Consider the following 16,324-nt stretch of genomic DNA (forward strand, 5'->3'; position numbering starts at 1 on the left):
ATACGAAAACATGGATAAAGCATGCATATATACATTATATTCATATGAAAACATGGATATAGCATGTGTATGATACTATGAAAACATTTTAGAATGTAAATTCTGAACATACAACATTGTCAATACTCGATATGTAATTATGCATTCAGAATTCAGAATTTCAATTCATTCACATTGTCAATATGCATATCATAATAGATATTAAAGAAATAACATACAAAATGTCAAAATGCCCAAAGGCTTCACTGCTGCCATATAGTTTCATTGTCAATTACGATATGAAAATCAAAATAGTACTAATGAATTAATATTTTATTATTTTGATTTCTTCTTTATAATTTATTAATTATTAATTTTAAATTTTTAAATGTTTAACAATTTAATATTTTCTATTTATAATATAAAATTTAATTAATGTTGCCTTTAATTTTTTTAATAACAATTTGAATTAATAGGGACCCATATTAGAAAATTAAAAAAAAAATTGAAAATACGACATCTTTTATTTTTTTAATATTTTTTAATAGTCTTAGATGTGGGGGACGTCTTGCCGTCCCTGGGACGGATTGGGGAACGTCCCAGCCGTCCCCACGCCCCCCACTGCTAGGGCTGACGTCCCCCATTTCGAAGACGTCCCCTTTAGATTCTTGGCAATTTGGGGACAGGGGGGGACGTCCCCCTGGCCGTCCTCAAGTCCCCGAAACGTCCACGGGACTGGGACGGGGGTTTTCAAGCCGGGGACGCGTCCCCGGGTTACATAGATTATAATTAGATGTATTATTACTTATATCATTACAATATAATAATTATATATTAAATTATTAAAATTAACTATATATATTGAACAATGTTTTAAATCTAATGCCTTATGTTGCTTCCACTCCTAGGTGCCAACATGCAGTCATTGGATCTCCATTAGCAATTAACAAATCAGATAATGTCTTCACTAAAATACAAGGTCTCTTTGAGTCTAGCTACATCATCCCCTTGCAAGCTTCCCTTCACAAGCCACCTCTATTTTCTATCTATATCTCTCCATACCCCGATAGCCTGATTCTTACTTGTACACACTTAAAGCTTCAAAAATACCTTTCATCTCAACACAAAGCATGGGAAAGTTATTATGTAAATACTCAAAAAAACAATAATTCTCTCTCTAATGGCAGCATCAAGCAAACAAGGAGCTCACAAATTGATCACTCAAATGGAAGCAAAACAAGCTGCATGCTCTCCACATTTGTCTAGTGGTCGACTAGGAACTCATTATATTGTTGTCAATTTCAATATCTTGGAACTGCCCTAATTTGTCATTTTTACAATTTCTGGCTGAGCCTAGCTGCCCTCAACCTCAAGGCTTGGGCTTGAAAAATCTAGGCTCCTATTCTTGCCAACAATCCTCTCATATTTCCTTTCTCATAGGGCTTCTTCTTGGTAATCTACAAGTCTTCCTATAATAGGTAGAAATTTATCACAAAAGGTCCATGGTTTTAGGGGAAAGCAACTTTATGATTAGAGCCTTATTTTAATAATTTTAATTTGTAAAAGGATTATTTTTCAATGATTCTAGTTTAGATTCATTTGTTGTATCTCACTATTCATATCCCTCCTCCATTGGAAATTGAGAAAGACACTTTTAGTTCTTAACTTGGTTTTCAGTTCATCTCTGCAAGGATTTTGGTGGACTTGGACATTTCCAATTCTAATTCCAAAATTGGCCCAAGGTGGGCAACAAATTTGGGAAACAGATTTCGAAAGAAACAATTAGATTATGCAGTTGCATTTAGATGCAAATCTTGCTTTGCAACATGTCGTTTGGTGGATTTGTGCCTCCTCAACATACAAACAAGAAATGGTTTTTCTAGACTAGTGGCATGGGATGACAGTGAAACAGCAGTATATCGCTGCAGTTCTTCCTACTTCTCCCCTCAAAGGGCTTTCTTCCCTCCCTTCTTCCTAAATCTTTGCCTGCTTCTCTTGCTCACTCTGGCTCAGCCCCAAGTCCATCAACTATTTTTCTTCTTTTGTGGGATCTTGGGACACCAAGGCTGTTCAACATTTTCTCCATTTTGTTTCTTATCAATCTAGATTTCTATCTTTCAACGAAGAATTAACTTCTTTGAGAGTTCCAAATCCAAACATGGGCCCGTTCTCTCTTCTTGTGATGGATTTAAGTTCTAGTAAACAGAAATTTCCCTCAAAATAAGAAGCTAAACAAAGGAAAACACTGCTCCGTTCGCAAGTTAGTCAAGGCTAAGTGATGTAGTTTGGCATTTTGGGTGTAATGTTTTGCCTCTTGAATTTTTTAGCCAGAGATGATAATGTTCAATATTTTTATGGAGCCCTTTGCCTGTTAATGCTAGCTAATTTTTTGTACAATGAGTGAGAACCCTATCCCTCAATTTATATAGAAAAAAATTCTACTATATATACTGCATAATAAATATTATATTATAATTTTGATGGATAATTTTTTTATATTAATTTTAATGTGCCGGCAAACAGAAAAAAAATTGTGAACATGAATATGCCCATAGTTCCAGGACCGAGTCCTGGCGAGTCCCGAGCCGAGTGACCCTAGCTGAGTCTCAGGGACTCGTGACTCTCCAAGACTCGCCGAAGGGAAAAGTCACTAGAAATTGGTTTTTTTGCTAAGTCCTGCCAAGGCCTGCCGAGTTTTTGTCGAGTCCTGTCAATTTTTTGCAGAGTCCCAAGTCAAGTCAACCTTATCGAGACCGCGTCGAGACCGAGTCTCATTTCTATGAATATGCCATCACAACTCCCTTGCTGCCAATGTACTGATAAGGTAAGAAACTAACTGACTAAAACATCAACTGCCGCACAGATCAGAGTAAATCCTTAGACTTAAATGGTCATATATCAAAAATAACAAACTAAAACGCAACATTGCCTATCATGACTAGGTTGTAGCACAATTCAGAAGCAATAATTAATAGTATGCAGTAATTGAATGTGTGGCTAGGTAAGCATCACACTGATATGCACAATAAATATACCTCCTTCAAAAATGTAATGGCCACTTTTGAAAAGTATGTTGGCCATCAAATCAGCAATGAAATAACTACAAAATGAATTGTACACCATGTACAATATTAAGCCTCGAGGATGTATCACTGTACTTTGATTATAGTATTTCCAAATAAAATGGTTCAACTTTTTTCAATATAGAAAAGCCAACAATATGATAACAGAAAATGGTACAGCTGGCTAGGATATGGAACAGCCACAATAAATAAAGATTTTCCACTATAATAAAAAAGAAAAATATAATATTCTGAAACCGGCTGACCTAAAATGTATATTAAAATAAAACCTTCACTTCCTGTAAATCCCAACCACAAACTGAAACTGGAATACTGCAAACTTTCAGCACATGAGAGGCTCTTGACTTAAATCACCTCAACTAGAAACCAGGAAGGTTTTTGTCCTCTCGATTTATGTACCAAAGGGTTTTTGTCCTCAGGTGTGGGGATGAACAAAATGATCACGCTTTGTATACAGGGTTTGATAATAAATAATAATGTATGCTGATTTCCCTTCCAATTTCTTCTCTTACATTCACCCCATTTAATTTCATTTGATCTTGTCCTGCCTAGAGTCATCTCCAAAGGTATTTGAAAACACTTTTAAGAAAATATCTCATTAGGTCCACATCAAAGGAATAATATTATTTAGGTTGTCCTTTTAAACCTATAAAATAAAGTCATTCAACCAATTAAAATATTATAATTAGGTTATTTCCCTAACTTTATTTGTCCTTTAGCCTATGGGAAAATGAGAAATAGGCTATGGGTCTCAAACAAATCTAATATTGAAAAGAGGAAATAATAACCATGGTAACAGGGCACTACACACCATAAAGCCCATGGCACAAAATGACTCTTTAAAACTTGTCTCTAAATGCAGGAAAAATTCACTGCTTATCTTTAGCATTAGCTTGCAAGTTATCATGTCAAAAGATCATGTTTTGTCCACAACGACTCCACCTTTGTTGCAGAGATGTTAATCACATAAGTCAGTGATCTGCTCTAGCTATACATATAATTGTAAGGATGATGAAATTTCCCAAAACTTCTGCTTCTATGTGTGTGAAAAACATACCATATCAATACATATTCTATTAAATCCAAACTACACTAGACTACCTTGTCTAGCATTAATAAAATTGCACTGCATGCCACTGAGTTCTAGTAGTAGCTTATACAATAGCATTCGTCAGTAAAACTTGTTTTGTCCACAACGATGCATCGTTTCTGCTACAGATGCTAGTTCCAGAAGTTAGTGCATTGCTAAATCTACTTATAAAATTGTTAAAAGGATCCATAAGAAAGCCCCTCATTATATTCAAACAAAGTCAGACCTTCAATTACATCAGTATACTATACTGTTCTATACGATATTACTGTATCAAGAATAGAAAAATTGCATTACAACAACATTCTTAAAAAGTGTAAACTTTGCAGTGCAGAAAGCAATGAGCTACAAGGAAATCGGTAGCAAGTGCAACACCAAAAAGCATACCTGGTGCCAAATAGCCAAATGTCCCGGCTACAATAGTTGTGATATGTGACTCTTGATCCTCCAGTAATTTTGCAAGCCCAAAATCAGATACATGTGACTCTAAGTTTCTATCAAGTAGTATGTTGCTAGATTTGATATCACGGTGAATAATACGAGGAGAGCAGTCATGATGCAGATATGCTAGACCTTTTGCTGCTCCAATTGCAATTTTCACTCGAGCATCCCAGTCAAGAGGTCTATCCTGAGAACTATCTGCCATATTGTAAATGTAAATTTTCCATTAATCCTCAATGCAAGGAAATCTAAAACAATGACTTTGTGTACATGAGTACACGAGTATAAAGATTTAATTAGTACTTGACGATATGTTATATCCAAAAGAAAGGGAGCTTTTTTTATTTTTAACAGGAATAAATGTATATATATATATATATATAGAGAGAGAGAGAGAGAGAGAGAGAGAGAGAGAGAGAGAGAGAGAGAGAGAGAGACCATGGAGCACCTGATCCATAAAAGTAAAAACGGTTACACCTGCAATCCAAAAGAGAGAATAGAACATTCTAGCACTAAAGAGAAGACTTTAGTAATCAAGATTCACCTTAGGCCTTAACATTAATGCTATATAGAGCTTCACCTAAACATTAAATTACCCTGGCATCTCTGTCACATTAGTATAGCATCTGAACCACTCAAATTAACGGACAAAATCCGTACTTCGACCTAAATTGGATAGGATATGATTCAAGCAGACCAAATTGAAAGTAAAATCTTTTTAGAACTTAATATACTTTTGGCATATCCAACATAGGAATCTCTGCAATGTAAGTATAGCATCTGACTAGAGCCACTCAAAGCAATGAACAGAATCAGTACTTTCACCTAAATTGGATAGAATTGGATTCCAGCTGACCTAATTGAAAGTTAAATCTTTTTAGAACATAAGATACTTTTGGCATATTCAACATAGGCAGCTAGCGTTCATTTTGGGGTAATTAGCATGATAAATTCTACCTGAAGGAGTATCGTTTCTTTTAAATTTGTTTTCCCATCTTAAGTTGATTAAAGCTGTGCAAGTGATGCATCTGGATACAGTTGAGGAAAGTGGTGCCTTGGAGCTAGGTGGGAAGACAAATAAATAGTCATCTTTCATTGTTGCTATTGGAGCTTTCATTGTTGCTATTGGAGCTGCACTTTTTTCTCCTGCAATTTTAAATTTGATTAGTACCCTTCATCATTTTGTACTCTATCAATCTTTAGCTCTCCTTGGTGCCTGCTGTTATGATTTACATTTTTTACATTATTTTGATGTTGAATGGTGTTTTGCTTCCTAAGTTCACAAAAATTAAATTTGGTAAAGTGTTTGTTTATTGATTTTTGATGAGCATGAATCCTTGGTTGTAGTGATGACATGGTGATTAATTTATCTAAGTAGCATGCAATTAATGTTGGGACTTTACCAGACCCTTGTTGCATTATATCCCCCTAGCTCATGTTGCTTAAATTGTGTTTCAATCCCATATTGGATCATAAAACATGCTCTAATAGCTTCTATAATGGACAATGAGAATGGTTTCAAATCCACACTTACAAAAGTTCAAATTTTGATAATATGAAGAGCTATGTCATTGAGGGTGGTAAGAAAGAAGAGGATTTCAACCACCAAGGAGGTATAAAAATATACAAAAATATGTTCAGGCGAGACAAGGCAGCAGTTGTTCAAGAATCTGCTTTGTAGCCAGCAAGACATTGACAGCATCTTCAAAGATAAGGAGCCCAGTAACAGACGAACTGAACAAGTTAAGGAACCTTTAAACCCTAAAACACTTGTCATTAAACCTAATCCTGACATGATGAACATTTTTAAATAAAGAACATTTTCCTTCTCAACAGTTCTTTCATGATTGGGTTGCAAATGTTTGGGAAGGAAAAAAAATGGGAATAAATGTGACCTTTACAGAATGGTTTTGAAAAGTTTGTTTATCATCCATCTTTAAAAAAATTGAATATGCAAGAAAAAGTATTGAATAAAGAATTCCGGAACCTCAGTAAAATCTGTCTTTAGGAGTGTCTCGTGCTAAAAATGGTAGAGCAGAAAAATATTGGAAATGTTAAACCATATCTGCACAGAAAAATTAAAATGATATATTGATATTATAGAATATTTTCACATTACAATTGAATGGTTTATAAAGCCTTTGTTTCCCGTCAACCAACCTACAGGTATGCAACTTCCCAACTAATTATTTATTAAATCTAATTCTATGTCACTAAAGTGACTTTATTATAAAAGTAAACATCAATTTTTCATGTGACCCTTACAGAATGATTCTGAAAAGTTTGTTTATCATCCATCATCTTTAAAAAAATTGAATATGCAAGAAAAAGTATTGAATAAAGAATTCCGGAACCTCAGTAAATCTGTCTTTAGGAATGTCTCTTGTGCTAAAAATGGTAGAGCAGAAAAATATTGGAAACGTTAAACCATATCTGCACAGAAAAATTAAAATGATATATTGATATTATAGAATATTATCACATTACAATTGAAAGATTAATAAAGCCTTTGTTTCCCGTCAACCAACCTACAGGTATGCAACTTCCCAACTAATTATTTATTAAATCTAATTCTAGGTCACTAAAGTGACTTTATTATAGAAGTAAAAATTAATTTTTCCAACACATCTTCAAAACTATGAACCGAGAACTCCTCAATGATCTATAGGTACCACTTATGTCCTCTTTGATTACAAAATAAAAGAATTTGTGTGTATTATTTACAGTCGAATTGTTAGCCTTCACAAAAAAAGCAGTTTCTTCAATATGATTTTTATCAACTCTATTCTCTTCATCAATCAAGGAAGGAATCACATCCTCTAAGCTTGGATTGACTTTGTTTCGTTTGAAGTAAATACAATATTGTCAAAACTTGGAGGCATACTGCTTAATAAAAACACTTTCGCATCATCATCAGCAATTGTAGAATTTATGCCAGCAATTTGATTAAGAGAATGGAATGTACTAATATATCGAACAATACTTTCACTCTCTTTCATCTTCACGCCAAAAAGCTTTTGTTTAATTGACATCTTGGCACTTGAAGTTTGGGAGCCAAATAAAGAATTACAACCATCCCATATCTACTTTAAAGTTTTGGTAAGATTAGTTTGGTACAAATATGCACCAAATAACCCGAGACCAATCAATGTTGTAGTTCTATGATCCTTTGCTACCCATTTTACTTCTTCATCTAGATCTCTTGGTTTTTTAATAATTCTATTAACAATATCCCACAAATCTCTTTCTATCAAAACTAATTGCACCCTAACTTGCCATATATGAAAATTGTGCACTCCAAATTAAGCAAGAACATATGATTTCTCCAAAATTGTCATTCCAATATAACTTTCTCATCAAAAAAATTCTTCAGATCTTTCAACAATTTCATCAAACATTATTCAAATTAAGTTTTCAAGTTTTCCAACATTTATGCACGTGAGCTATCTTGAAAATGCCATGAACCATAAAAATTTTGCCTCATTTAAACTATGGAACTACCAATTTTGAACCAGTATTAACCGGAAACATGTTTCCACCCTAAAGGCACACGTTTCGGAAACCGAAACAGTTTCGGGGACAACGGGACGGCCGAAAACGTTTCCAAGCCGTCCTCAATCAAGCAAAATTTTCGGAAAGCATCCTGGAAACTCGGAAATGATCAACAATTTGGTCAGAGACCGTTGACCATCTCTTGGATGGCTGGGGACAGCCCCCAACTGTCCCTAGGACGGACAGCCGTTTCCGACGGCAAGAGGCATTAAAAACAATTTTTTTTATAAAATCTTTTTTTTATTGCAGCGATAATCCATAGAATTAGTAATTTAATTATTAAATTAAATTTTAATACACAAATATGCACCCGAACTTTCAGTATTTTTAAAATGAGAGTGAATTGTCTTTTTAAAGCTTTGTTTCGATTTCTTTGGTTTTCATTGTTATGCTCTCTATTTTTGTCAACACTACTATCTAGATGTGACATCCTCTATGACTATTGAATAAAGTAATAATTAATATGCAAGCTTTTATGTACTACCTGTCAAAGTTTTTAGCCTTTACTTTTTGGTCATACAGTCAACTATATTTTTCCAGTGTTACCCATAAACACGTTTCCACCCTAAAGGCACACGATCAATGTTATTATTTAGATTCAATGATTTTAGATTTAGAATCTAGACTCTGATTTATAAAAGTTATTATGTTGCTACGATGAGTGTTTACTGTGTTACAATGTTATATTAATTTCAAATTTCCCTATATATATAGTCGTTCCCTGCTCTGGGAAAAAAAAGTCCCAGAAACCCTTTTCCCCATCCCCCCATCCCAGAAACTTGGGGTAACATAGCTTTTTACCTTAAACCTGCAATCCCATGCAAAATGGTGGCAGCCAGCAAACATTCCAAAGCCACTTTGCAAATTTCAGTGCCAGCAATGGTTTTAAACACCTACCTTCTGTATATTTATTTTGCATTAAAACTTAATGCTTGCCTTGAACAATTTTGGCTCCATCTCTTTTGAATGCTTAAAATCAAAATGAACAATTTCTTTTTATCCCATCTTCATTCAAACAACTTTCCACGCAGCACCCAAAAAAACTTTCAATTATTTTGGTGCATTAATCTGAGCCGCCTCCTCATGCAACTTCTTCTCAATGTGCCTTATTCAAATAAATTCTTCAACTTTTCCAAAATTTATGCATGTCAACTATCTTGAAAATGCCATGAACCACAAAATTTTTGCCTCGTTTAAATAATGGAACTACCAACTTTGAACCATTGATTGAAATGATTGAGCTTTTTATCTTAAACCTGCAATCCCATGCACAATGGTCGCAGCCAGCAAACATTCCAAAACCACTTTACAAAATTTTAGTGCTAGCAATGGTTTTTAACACCTACCTTCTGTATATTTATTTTGTAATAAAATTTAATGCCTACATTGAACAATTTTAGCTCCATCTATTTTGAACACTTACAACCAAAATGAATAATTACTCTTTTCCCATCTTAAAACAACTTCTATTGTTAGAGTGGCTTTGTATCATAAAGACCTATCTGAATCCAAACATCTTATGTTGCAGCGGTTGTGTAGTACCAGAAGTCTTGGATACAGAATAGATAAGCAGTGAGTTACTGTCTTGTATGGTTTCCGCATAAGATCTATCTTCTATATCACTTAATGGGATGTGGACTATCTTATCATCATCAACAAAGGATATCTCTTCTTTTCTTGAATCAACTATACCATTTGAATTCACAAACCACCTCAATCCTAAAAAAGAACTAAAAGTATTAAAGGGTTTTTTCATTTCTACCGCATCAAAATCCACTGTTTGTTTCGGCCCTTCAATATAACTAGCTTAGATCTCCCCAATCTTTCCCAAGTTGTAGTCTGAATGATATTTATGTCCGCACCCAGATCTACCATGTTTGAGTACCATTTTTTCAGTTCTGATCCTCTATCAGTTGATTAATTTGTTGTTCCTTCCGCTTATTCTAATATTTTCCCAATTGTTTTAGCTTCACCATAAGGTTTTTTTGTTGGGCCAAAGAGGCCAATTTTTTTAGCATCATCACCTCCTCTTTCAAAAAACAGGCTATGTCATCATTTTGTTGCTGAATAATTTATTGTTTAGCATTCTCCACCACTCTATCATGTTGTTTACTTGGCCAAAAGTAATCACATTCTTCCTCTTCTAGACTTGATTCTTGATTCACGTCTTCAATTTTTGTTTATTTCTACTGGTATTAGTTCCTTGTCTTTTTAAGAATGTAGCTTTGTTTTTCTTTGTTCTGTACTTCTTTTTGACTTGTACTTGCTATTCTTCTTCAGAATATTCTTCATTTGATGTATCCGATGACCAAACATCCATCCTTTGGAAACCTCTCAACCCTTGTGCTGGCATTCTTCTTATCACCCTAGCTCCTCTATGGCCTTGTAAATCATCAATTCTAGATTGTGGTTCTGCATTTTGGAAAAATTGTTTTGCATTATCACATATAAATATCATGGGATTCATCTCCACAAAATGGACACTTTTCTTTCATCCCAACATTTAGTCGCATAGTGCCCTACCTTCCCACAATTATAACAGGTGGCATCATTTCTCTTCTACTTGCATCTTCTGCGACCTCTTTTTCCTCTATAATTTGATTGTCTATTATCCTAAATATCGTCTTGCTATGGACTGTTTTCTAGAGCATAGGCATTTTTTATATCTCTCCAAGGTGGTTGTCTATATCCCACATCATTATTGTACAAGGGCCCTTTCGCAAGTCCTTTTACATAAGCCATGTTCCTATCTACCCCCACATTACAATTATATTTCATGTGGCATCCCTAATTAAAATGATTTGTGACATCTTGAACTTGAAGTTTGTGTACAGGGCAATCCTCAAGTAGGTGGCCATCCCACTCACAAGTTTTGCAATACAATGAGTTTGTTTTCACTGATACAGTTTTCAATTCTAAATGTAGTGCTCATGTTGTTCTTTCTCTATCGACCTTAGGGCAGTCATTCCCACTCCTCTTGAGCAATAGGTACACCATATTTCTTTAGCCTTCTTTGCCTATCCTTTTGCTAATATTTCATTCTATATTGTCAATTTATCTACCACCAATTGTAATTCATTAACGGTTACGGTCTCCTTTATTTCATCTTTTTGGGTTCTCCACCAAGGCTATGCTTCAATGTGGCATGCCATTGTGATTAGGTCTATGTAAGAGTCAAAAATTCTTCCACCTAGTGCTACCCTTATGTCTCTTTGCAAACCGGCTATGAACCATTCAATCTTCTCTCTGTACCAAATCCCTCATACTCACACTCTTTGTGGGGACGTTTGAAGTATCAAAGTTCATTAGGAAATATTCCTTGACTTCATTCCAACTTTTGTCATATTTTTGGTATGTCTTCTTGTACCAATCTACAACATCTTTTCTTAATGGGGATACAAAATTTAAAATCTTTTGCTTGTCGTCAATATCTTCTCTCCCAAAGGGATTCCAACAAGAATAAATGCTTTGCAACCTCTGTTGTGTTGTTGTCAAAGATTGGGATTCTAATTGAGGACTCCATTCTACTTGATTTTCTCTCAGATCTTTGTTTGTGAATGGGTGGACTCTTCTCCTTTGCTTTCTTCACACTTTGTATTATACAAGGCTTTTGTTCTCTACCCTTGTCTCTTTCCATTTGATATCAAAATACTCTCTTCAAAGTATCCTCTCAATCAATCTCTTTCGCTTCTTTCTCTTCTTTCTTTTCCTTCTCTTCTCTGTTTTGCGGTATCTCTTCTACTCTTATATGCCTTAGGGGATGGGTGTTGGTATTGGGCTTGTGACTCTTCAAAACATCTTTTTGCCATCTTACTTTTTGGTAAAATCTCATTTGATAATGACCTTAATTCTTCACCCAAATTAATTTTCATTTTATCTTCTTTTTCTCTCCTCTCTCCTTAATTTTATTATCTTTCAATTAACTACTTCTTCTAGATATTCTTCTTGGATTGATAAGACCACCTTCAAAGTCTTTGAATTTAAGAAATTTGTCATCCAACTTTACTGTTAGGTTTGACAAATCTAGTCTACTTTTAGGACTTTTGAAAGTTTTTATGGGGTTGTAGACTTTGTGCTACTACAATCCCCTAAACTACAATCCCCTAACAACAACCTTCTAGATTTTCCATAATCATCGATGCCTTTCTTTAAACTGGTTATTATTTGTCCTTTTTCCAAACATGAATATGCTTTTTTCAAGGTCTTCCAATCAATTTCTAGGTTTTCTTTCGTCTTGTGCTCGGTAACACCCACCTTGGCACACTCAACTCTCTTCTTCTCCACATTCTCCATCCCTTTGTGGTGTCTTTCATCTCTTTCAATTATTTGTCTTGGTCTTCTCTCCTAATCAGTTGGGCTGGTCATAGTCACTTTTCTTACTAATGCAATTTGCCATGGGTGTTTTTTGGTTTTGGATTACATTACTCCTTTATTGTTTCTCATGGTAGCTATCCGGTAACTTTCCAATTGCTCACATGTCTCCAAGGATTCCCTTCAGAATTCCTCTCCCTTTTCATTCTCCATCCCCTTGGTGCCTAACCCCCTCTCATAGGGTCTAAGTCAAGAGGATAGTGTTGTAGTTTAGCATATCCTTTACATTCTCCTTTCTTCTCCTTTATCCGATTTAAAATTTTGAAATTGAAAATTCCGTATTGTTGTTAATATGACCTAACCAATGTCCCGACAACAAAACCAATGTTAGCAAGAAATCTAGGGAACACAAACCAAAGTTTTGAGCCCTAAGTACCATTTGAGTGTTGTAATTTATACCCTGAAATCAATCATACCAAGGGAACAAAGATTAGATTTGGATGGGAGACTAACTACTTAACGCAATATAAAGAACTCACATAACATATCATATATAGAACTCCAAAATATTTGTATTATTCATATCATTTCAGTTTATCATATACATCATTATAAGAACTCATATAACATATCATATATAGAACTCCAAAATATTTGTATTGTTCATATCATTTCAGTATATCATATACCTTATATTTCCTTATACATCATATATCTTCCTCTATATCTTAAATATTCATATATATAGTCTTCTACATATATCTTACATCCATCTTCTCTCATTTGCATCTTTCATCTTCCCTGCCAAATAAGCCACGCAAAATTCAAATTTTTTACCTGAAACCTCTGTTGATTGAAAATTTTGTACACTTGGATAAATATACAAAATTGTGGTTTCAACCACAGCACGAGTAAAAACTCTCCTAATTAAGGGAAGGCTCCCCCTATCTAACTATAACTTGGAAAATAAAATAGGATGGGACAGCAATCTTTCTTCTTTTTTCAAGAAAGACAATATCCTTTTCTCTTCACAGAAAAGGATAGCGATTGAATATGAATAGCAGTAACCACTTTCAAGTGAAATAAGAGAAAGGAAATGAAGTTTCCTGAAAGCGCAAAGACTTCCGTCACTTCCTTCGGGATGGGACAGCAATATCAAGCTCAAAGACTTGACTATTGGAAGTCCTATCTACCCTTTGCTATACTAAATTTTACAACGAATAAAAGACAACAGCTCAAAGACTGGAATAATCTATTCTTTCAGCACAAAGACAAGAACTAATGCAAGCTCAAAGACTTGTTGCTCCTTCTAGAGATCTCCTATTTTAATTAATCTTCTCTACTCGCAGCTCAAAGACTTCAAATCAGATTGGACTAAGCTCCTTTAGAAACACTTTGCATAGAAGAAATAAAAAGAGTCAAACTCAAACATGTAGCTCAAAGACTCAAAACTTGAGTAATCCTTCTTTCTTATTCTTCAAAAACTTTCAATTCACATACATAAGCTCAAAGACTTCTTGCTGTAAATTTGGCAGAATTTTTGCTTGCTTTCCCAAAAGATGATCAATTACAATAGACCCCTCAAGTATTTATAGAAGAGGAGACTTGAGAAAAAGGTGGGAGGATCCTAACTAACTTGAGAGATTCTCTCAACCACCAAGACTCATTCAATAACTAACTGAGACTTCATTAACTAACTAAGAGTTATTCCAACTAACTAAGACTTATTCCAACTACAGTCCTAATTGGACACAACTTGTAGTTGCCTTACATGTAATTACAAAAGTGCAAGTAATGTGTAACTTGCATTTTACAAAAAACACTACAAAAAACACTTTTACATGTAACTTGTCAAAACAAAATTACAACTAAAGATTACAAAAGAGGGAAAATTCAACTAAGTGTTGAAAAACACTTAAGTTGCATTTTGTGAAGACACAAATCCTTGAAATTTCTGGATGCTTGCTTGTAATTCCTCGGGATTCGGTTCATGGGTGTTCTTGGCAACAACCATGGTCTTCACAATAGTGTCGTGACACCGGAGGAGTGCAGAATTGTTTTTATCCAGGATAGATTGGATTTCATGCAGAAAGACTTGGTGTTTCATCAATGTCTGAATTGAAGCGGCCGAGAATTGTTTGCTCCTCTATTCATTGTGAATTCTCATTTGTAAATCAACAAGGACTTCTTCTGGAATCAACTCTCCATCCTGACTAACTATGTTGCAATAGGCCTTTTCACAATGTGAGACAATATCTCGGTAAACTTTGCCTCGAAATCTCTTTGCATCACCGATCTCCTCAATGAGGGATTTAAGAACAAGGGCCTTGTTTTCCAGGAGTTCTTCAAACTCCAAGTACATGATCCTAGAAGAGATGATAGCATGCTCTTGAAAAATACTCAATTGCTGTTGGGGCATGGTATGCCAGATTGTCAAACTTTCTTCAACACTTTCCAGATTCTTTTTGAAAGTATTAGAAGTCTGATCTAGCTTCTCCTCAATGGTTTCCAACTTAGAAATTATCTGAAAAATGTCTTTCATTACCTGTGTACATAGATCATGAAGTTGATCAACCCAAGAATCCAGTGCTTGTACCTTTTGAGTAGCCCTTTCCACTCCACGAATTGATTCTTGGGAACCAGAAGAAGCTATAGAGTTTCTCCCTTCACCAGCAGGTTTTGTGATTTTATGAATAGCTGTCATAAGTTGTCGGTTTGCCTCTTCTAGCTTATCTTTCTTCGCTAGAAGCTCATCACACCTTTGCACCAATGAAGCAACAGAAAACTGAGCATCGTGTTTAATGACCTCATGCGTTTGTTTGCCCAACTCTATCCTTGTAACCTTATAATCAGCAACTGACATTTCATCAAGTGGCTTATCTGCAATAAGTTCCACAATTTCAGCTACCTTCATCTTGTTGCTATCAACAGTTACCCTAGAGATAGTCTTGGCCTCTTAGCAACTTTGGATCCGAACTGTTTCAATTGCTGATAGTCAAAGGCGTCAGGTGAGATTTCTTGCTTCTTCTTTTTCGAGGTGAAAGAACTAAGCCATGGAGGCAAAGTCATCAACTCCCCTCTAGTAGCAGCCGTAGGCAAAGGAGAAGCAGTTTCTGTTTGAATCACCATAGTCATCCTCGGAGGAACATTTGTTTGGACAGTGACCACGGTTTGCTCAGTTACCGATGGACATGAAGATTGCCTCACGAATTCTTCAAAACCAGAAGTGGAAGTATCAATTTCTCATAACTGGATGCAAGTAGAAATATCCTCAGGAACTTTCAACACACTCTCTTGTTGATGATCAGGAGATGGCTCGTATGCTGAAATGGGAATGGCACTTTGAGGAGACTCATCCACAAGCAAATCAGGAGGAGAAAGAGGCATCTCAATGGCAATTGGAGGAATGACCTCACGAGGCGAGTCTGAAACTGGAGACTTGGGAGCATCATCAAATTGTTGCCCCTCTTCCGGATTATCCAGATCAATCACCTGAACATGGAATCGTGATTTTTCCTTCCCACGAACAGTTGTCTTCTCAGGAGGAAGCACTACTGCACGACTGACTCGCAACTTGATTCTTGTGCCTAAAGATGATGCACCCTCTTTGTTGTCAACTTGAATCTCAGACTTACGTCCAATAGGCCCCGTAGACCCCATAGAATCATCTTCTTTACCAACCTTGATTTTTATAAGTCTAACAGCATTACTTTTCAACCATGCATTGGTGTTGGCCAAGATAGGCTGAAATCTATCAAGGATGGATATGCACTCCTTGTGTGACCGTTGGATCAAAGGAAGTGGAGCTTCCTCAACCCTCCGTGAAGTGTATTCAGGATCAAGTATATGCCCGTCATCAATCATCCCT

General features: G+C 35.4%; 1 protein-coding gene across 2 annotated transcripts in view; it reads right to left on the reverse strand.

Moving 5' to 3' along the window:
• LOC131034068 (LRR receptor-like serine/threonine-protein kinase FEI 1) overlaps positions 1–16,324 on the reverse strand; it is a 99,795-nt gene that overhangs the window by 3,597 nt on the left and 79,874 nt on the right. For both annotated transcript variants that reach the window (XM_057965419.2, XM_057965420.2), the window contains exon 12: positions 4,540–4,791. In XM_057965419.2, coding sequence (XP_057821402.1) covers positions 4,540–4,791 — 252 coding nt within the window. The remainder of the gene's footprint in view (positions 1–4,539; positions 4,792–16,324) is intronic.

Source organism: Cryptomeria japonica, chromosome 2 (assembly GCF_030272615.1).
Source record: "Cryptomeria japonica chromosome 2, Sugi_1.0, whole genome shotgun sequence".
NCBI classification, from domain to species: domain Eukaryota; kingdom Viridiplantae; phylum Streptophyta; class Pinopsida; order Cupressales; family Cupressaceae; genus Cryptomeria; species Cryptomeria japonica.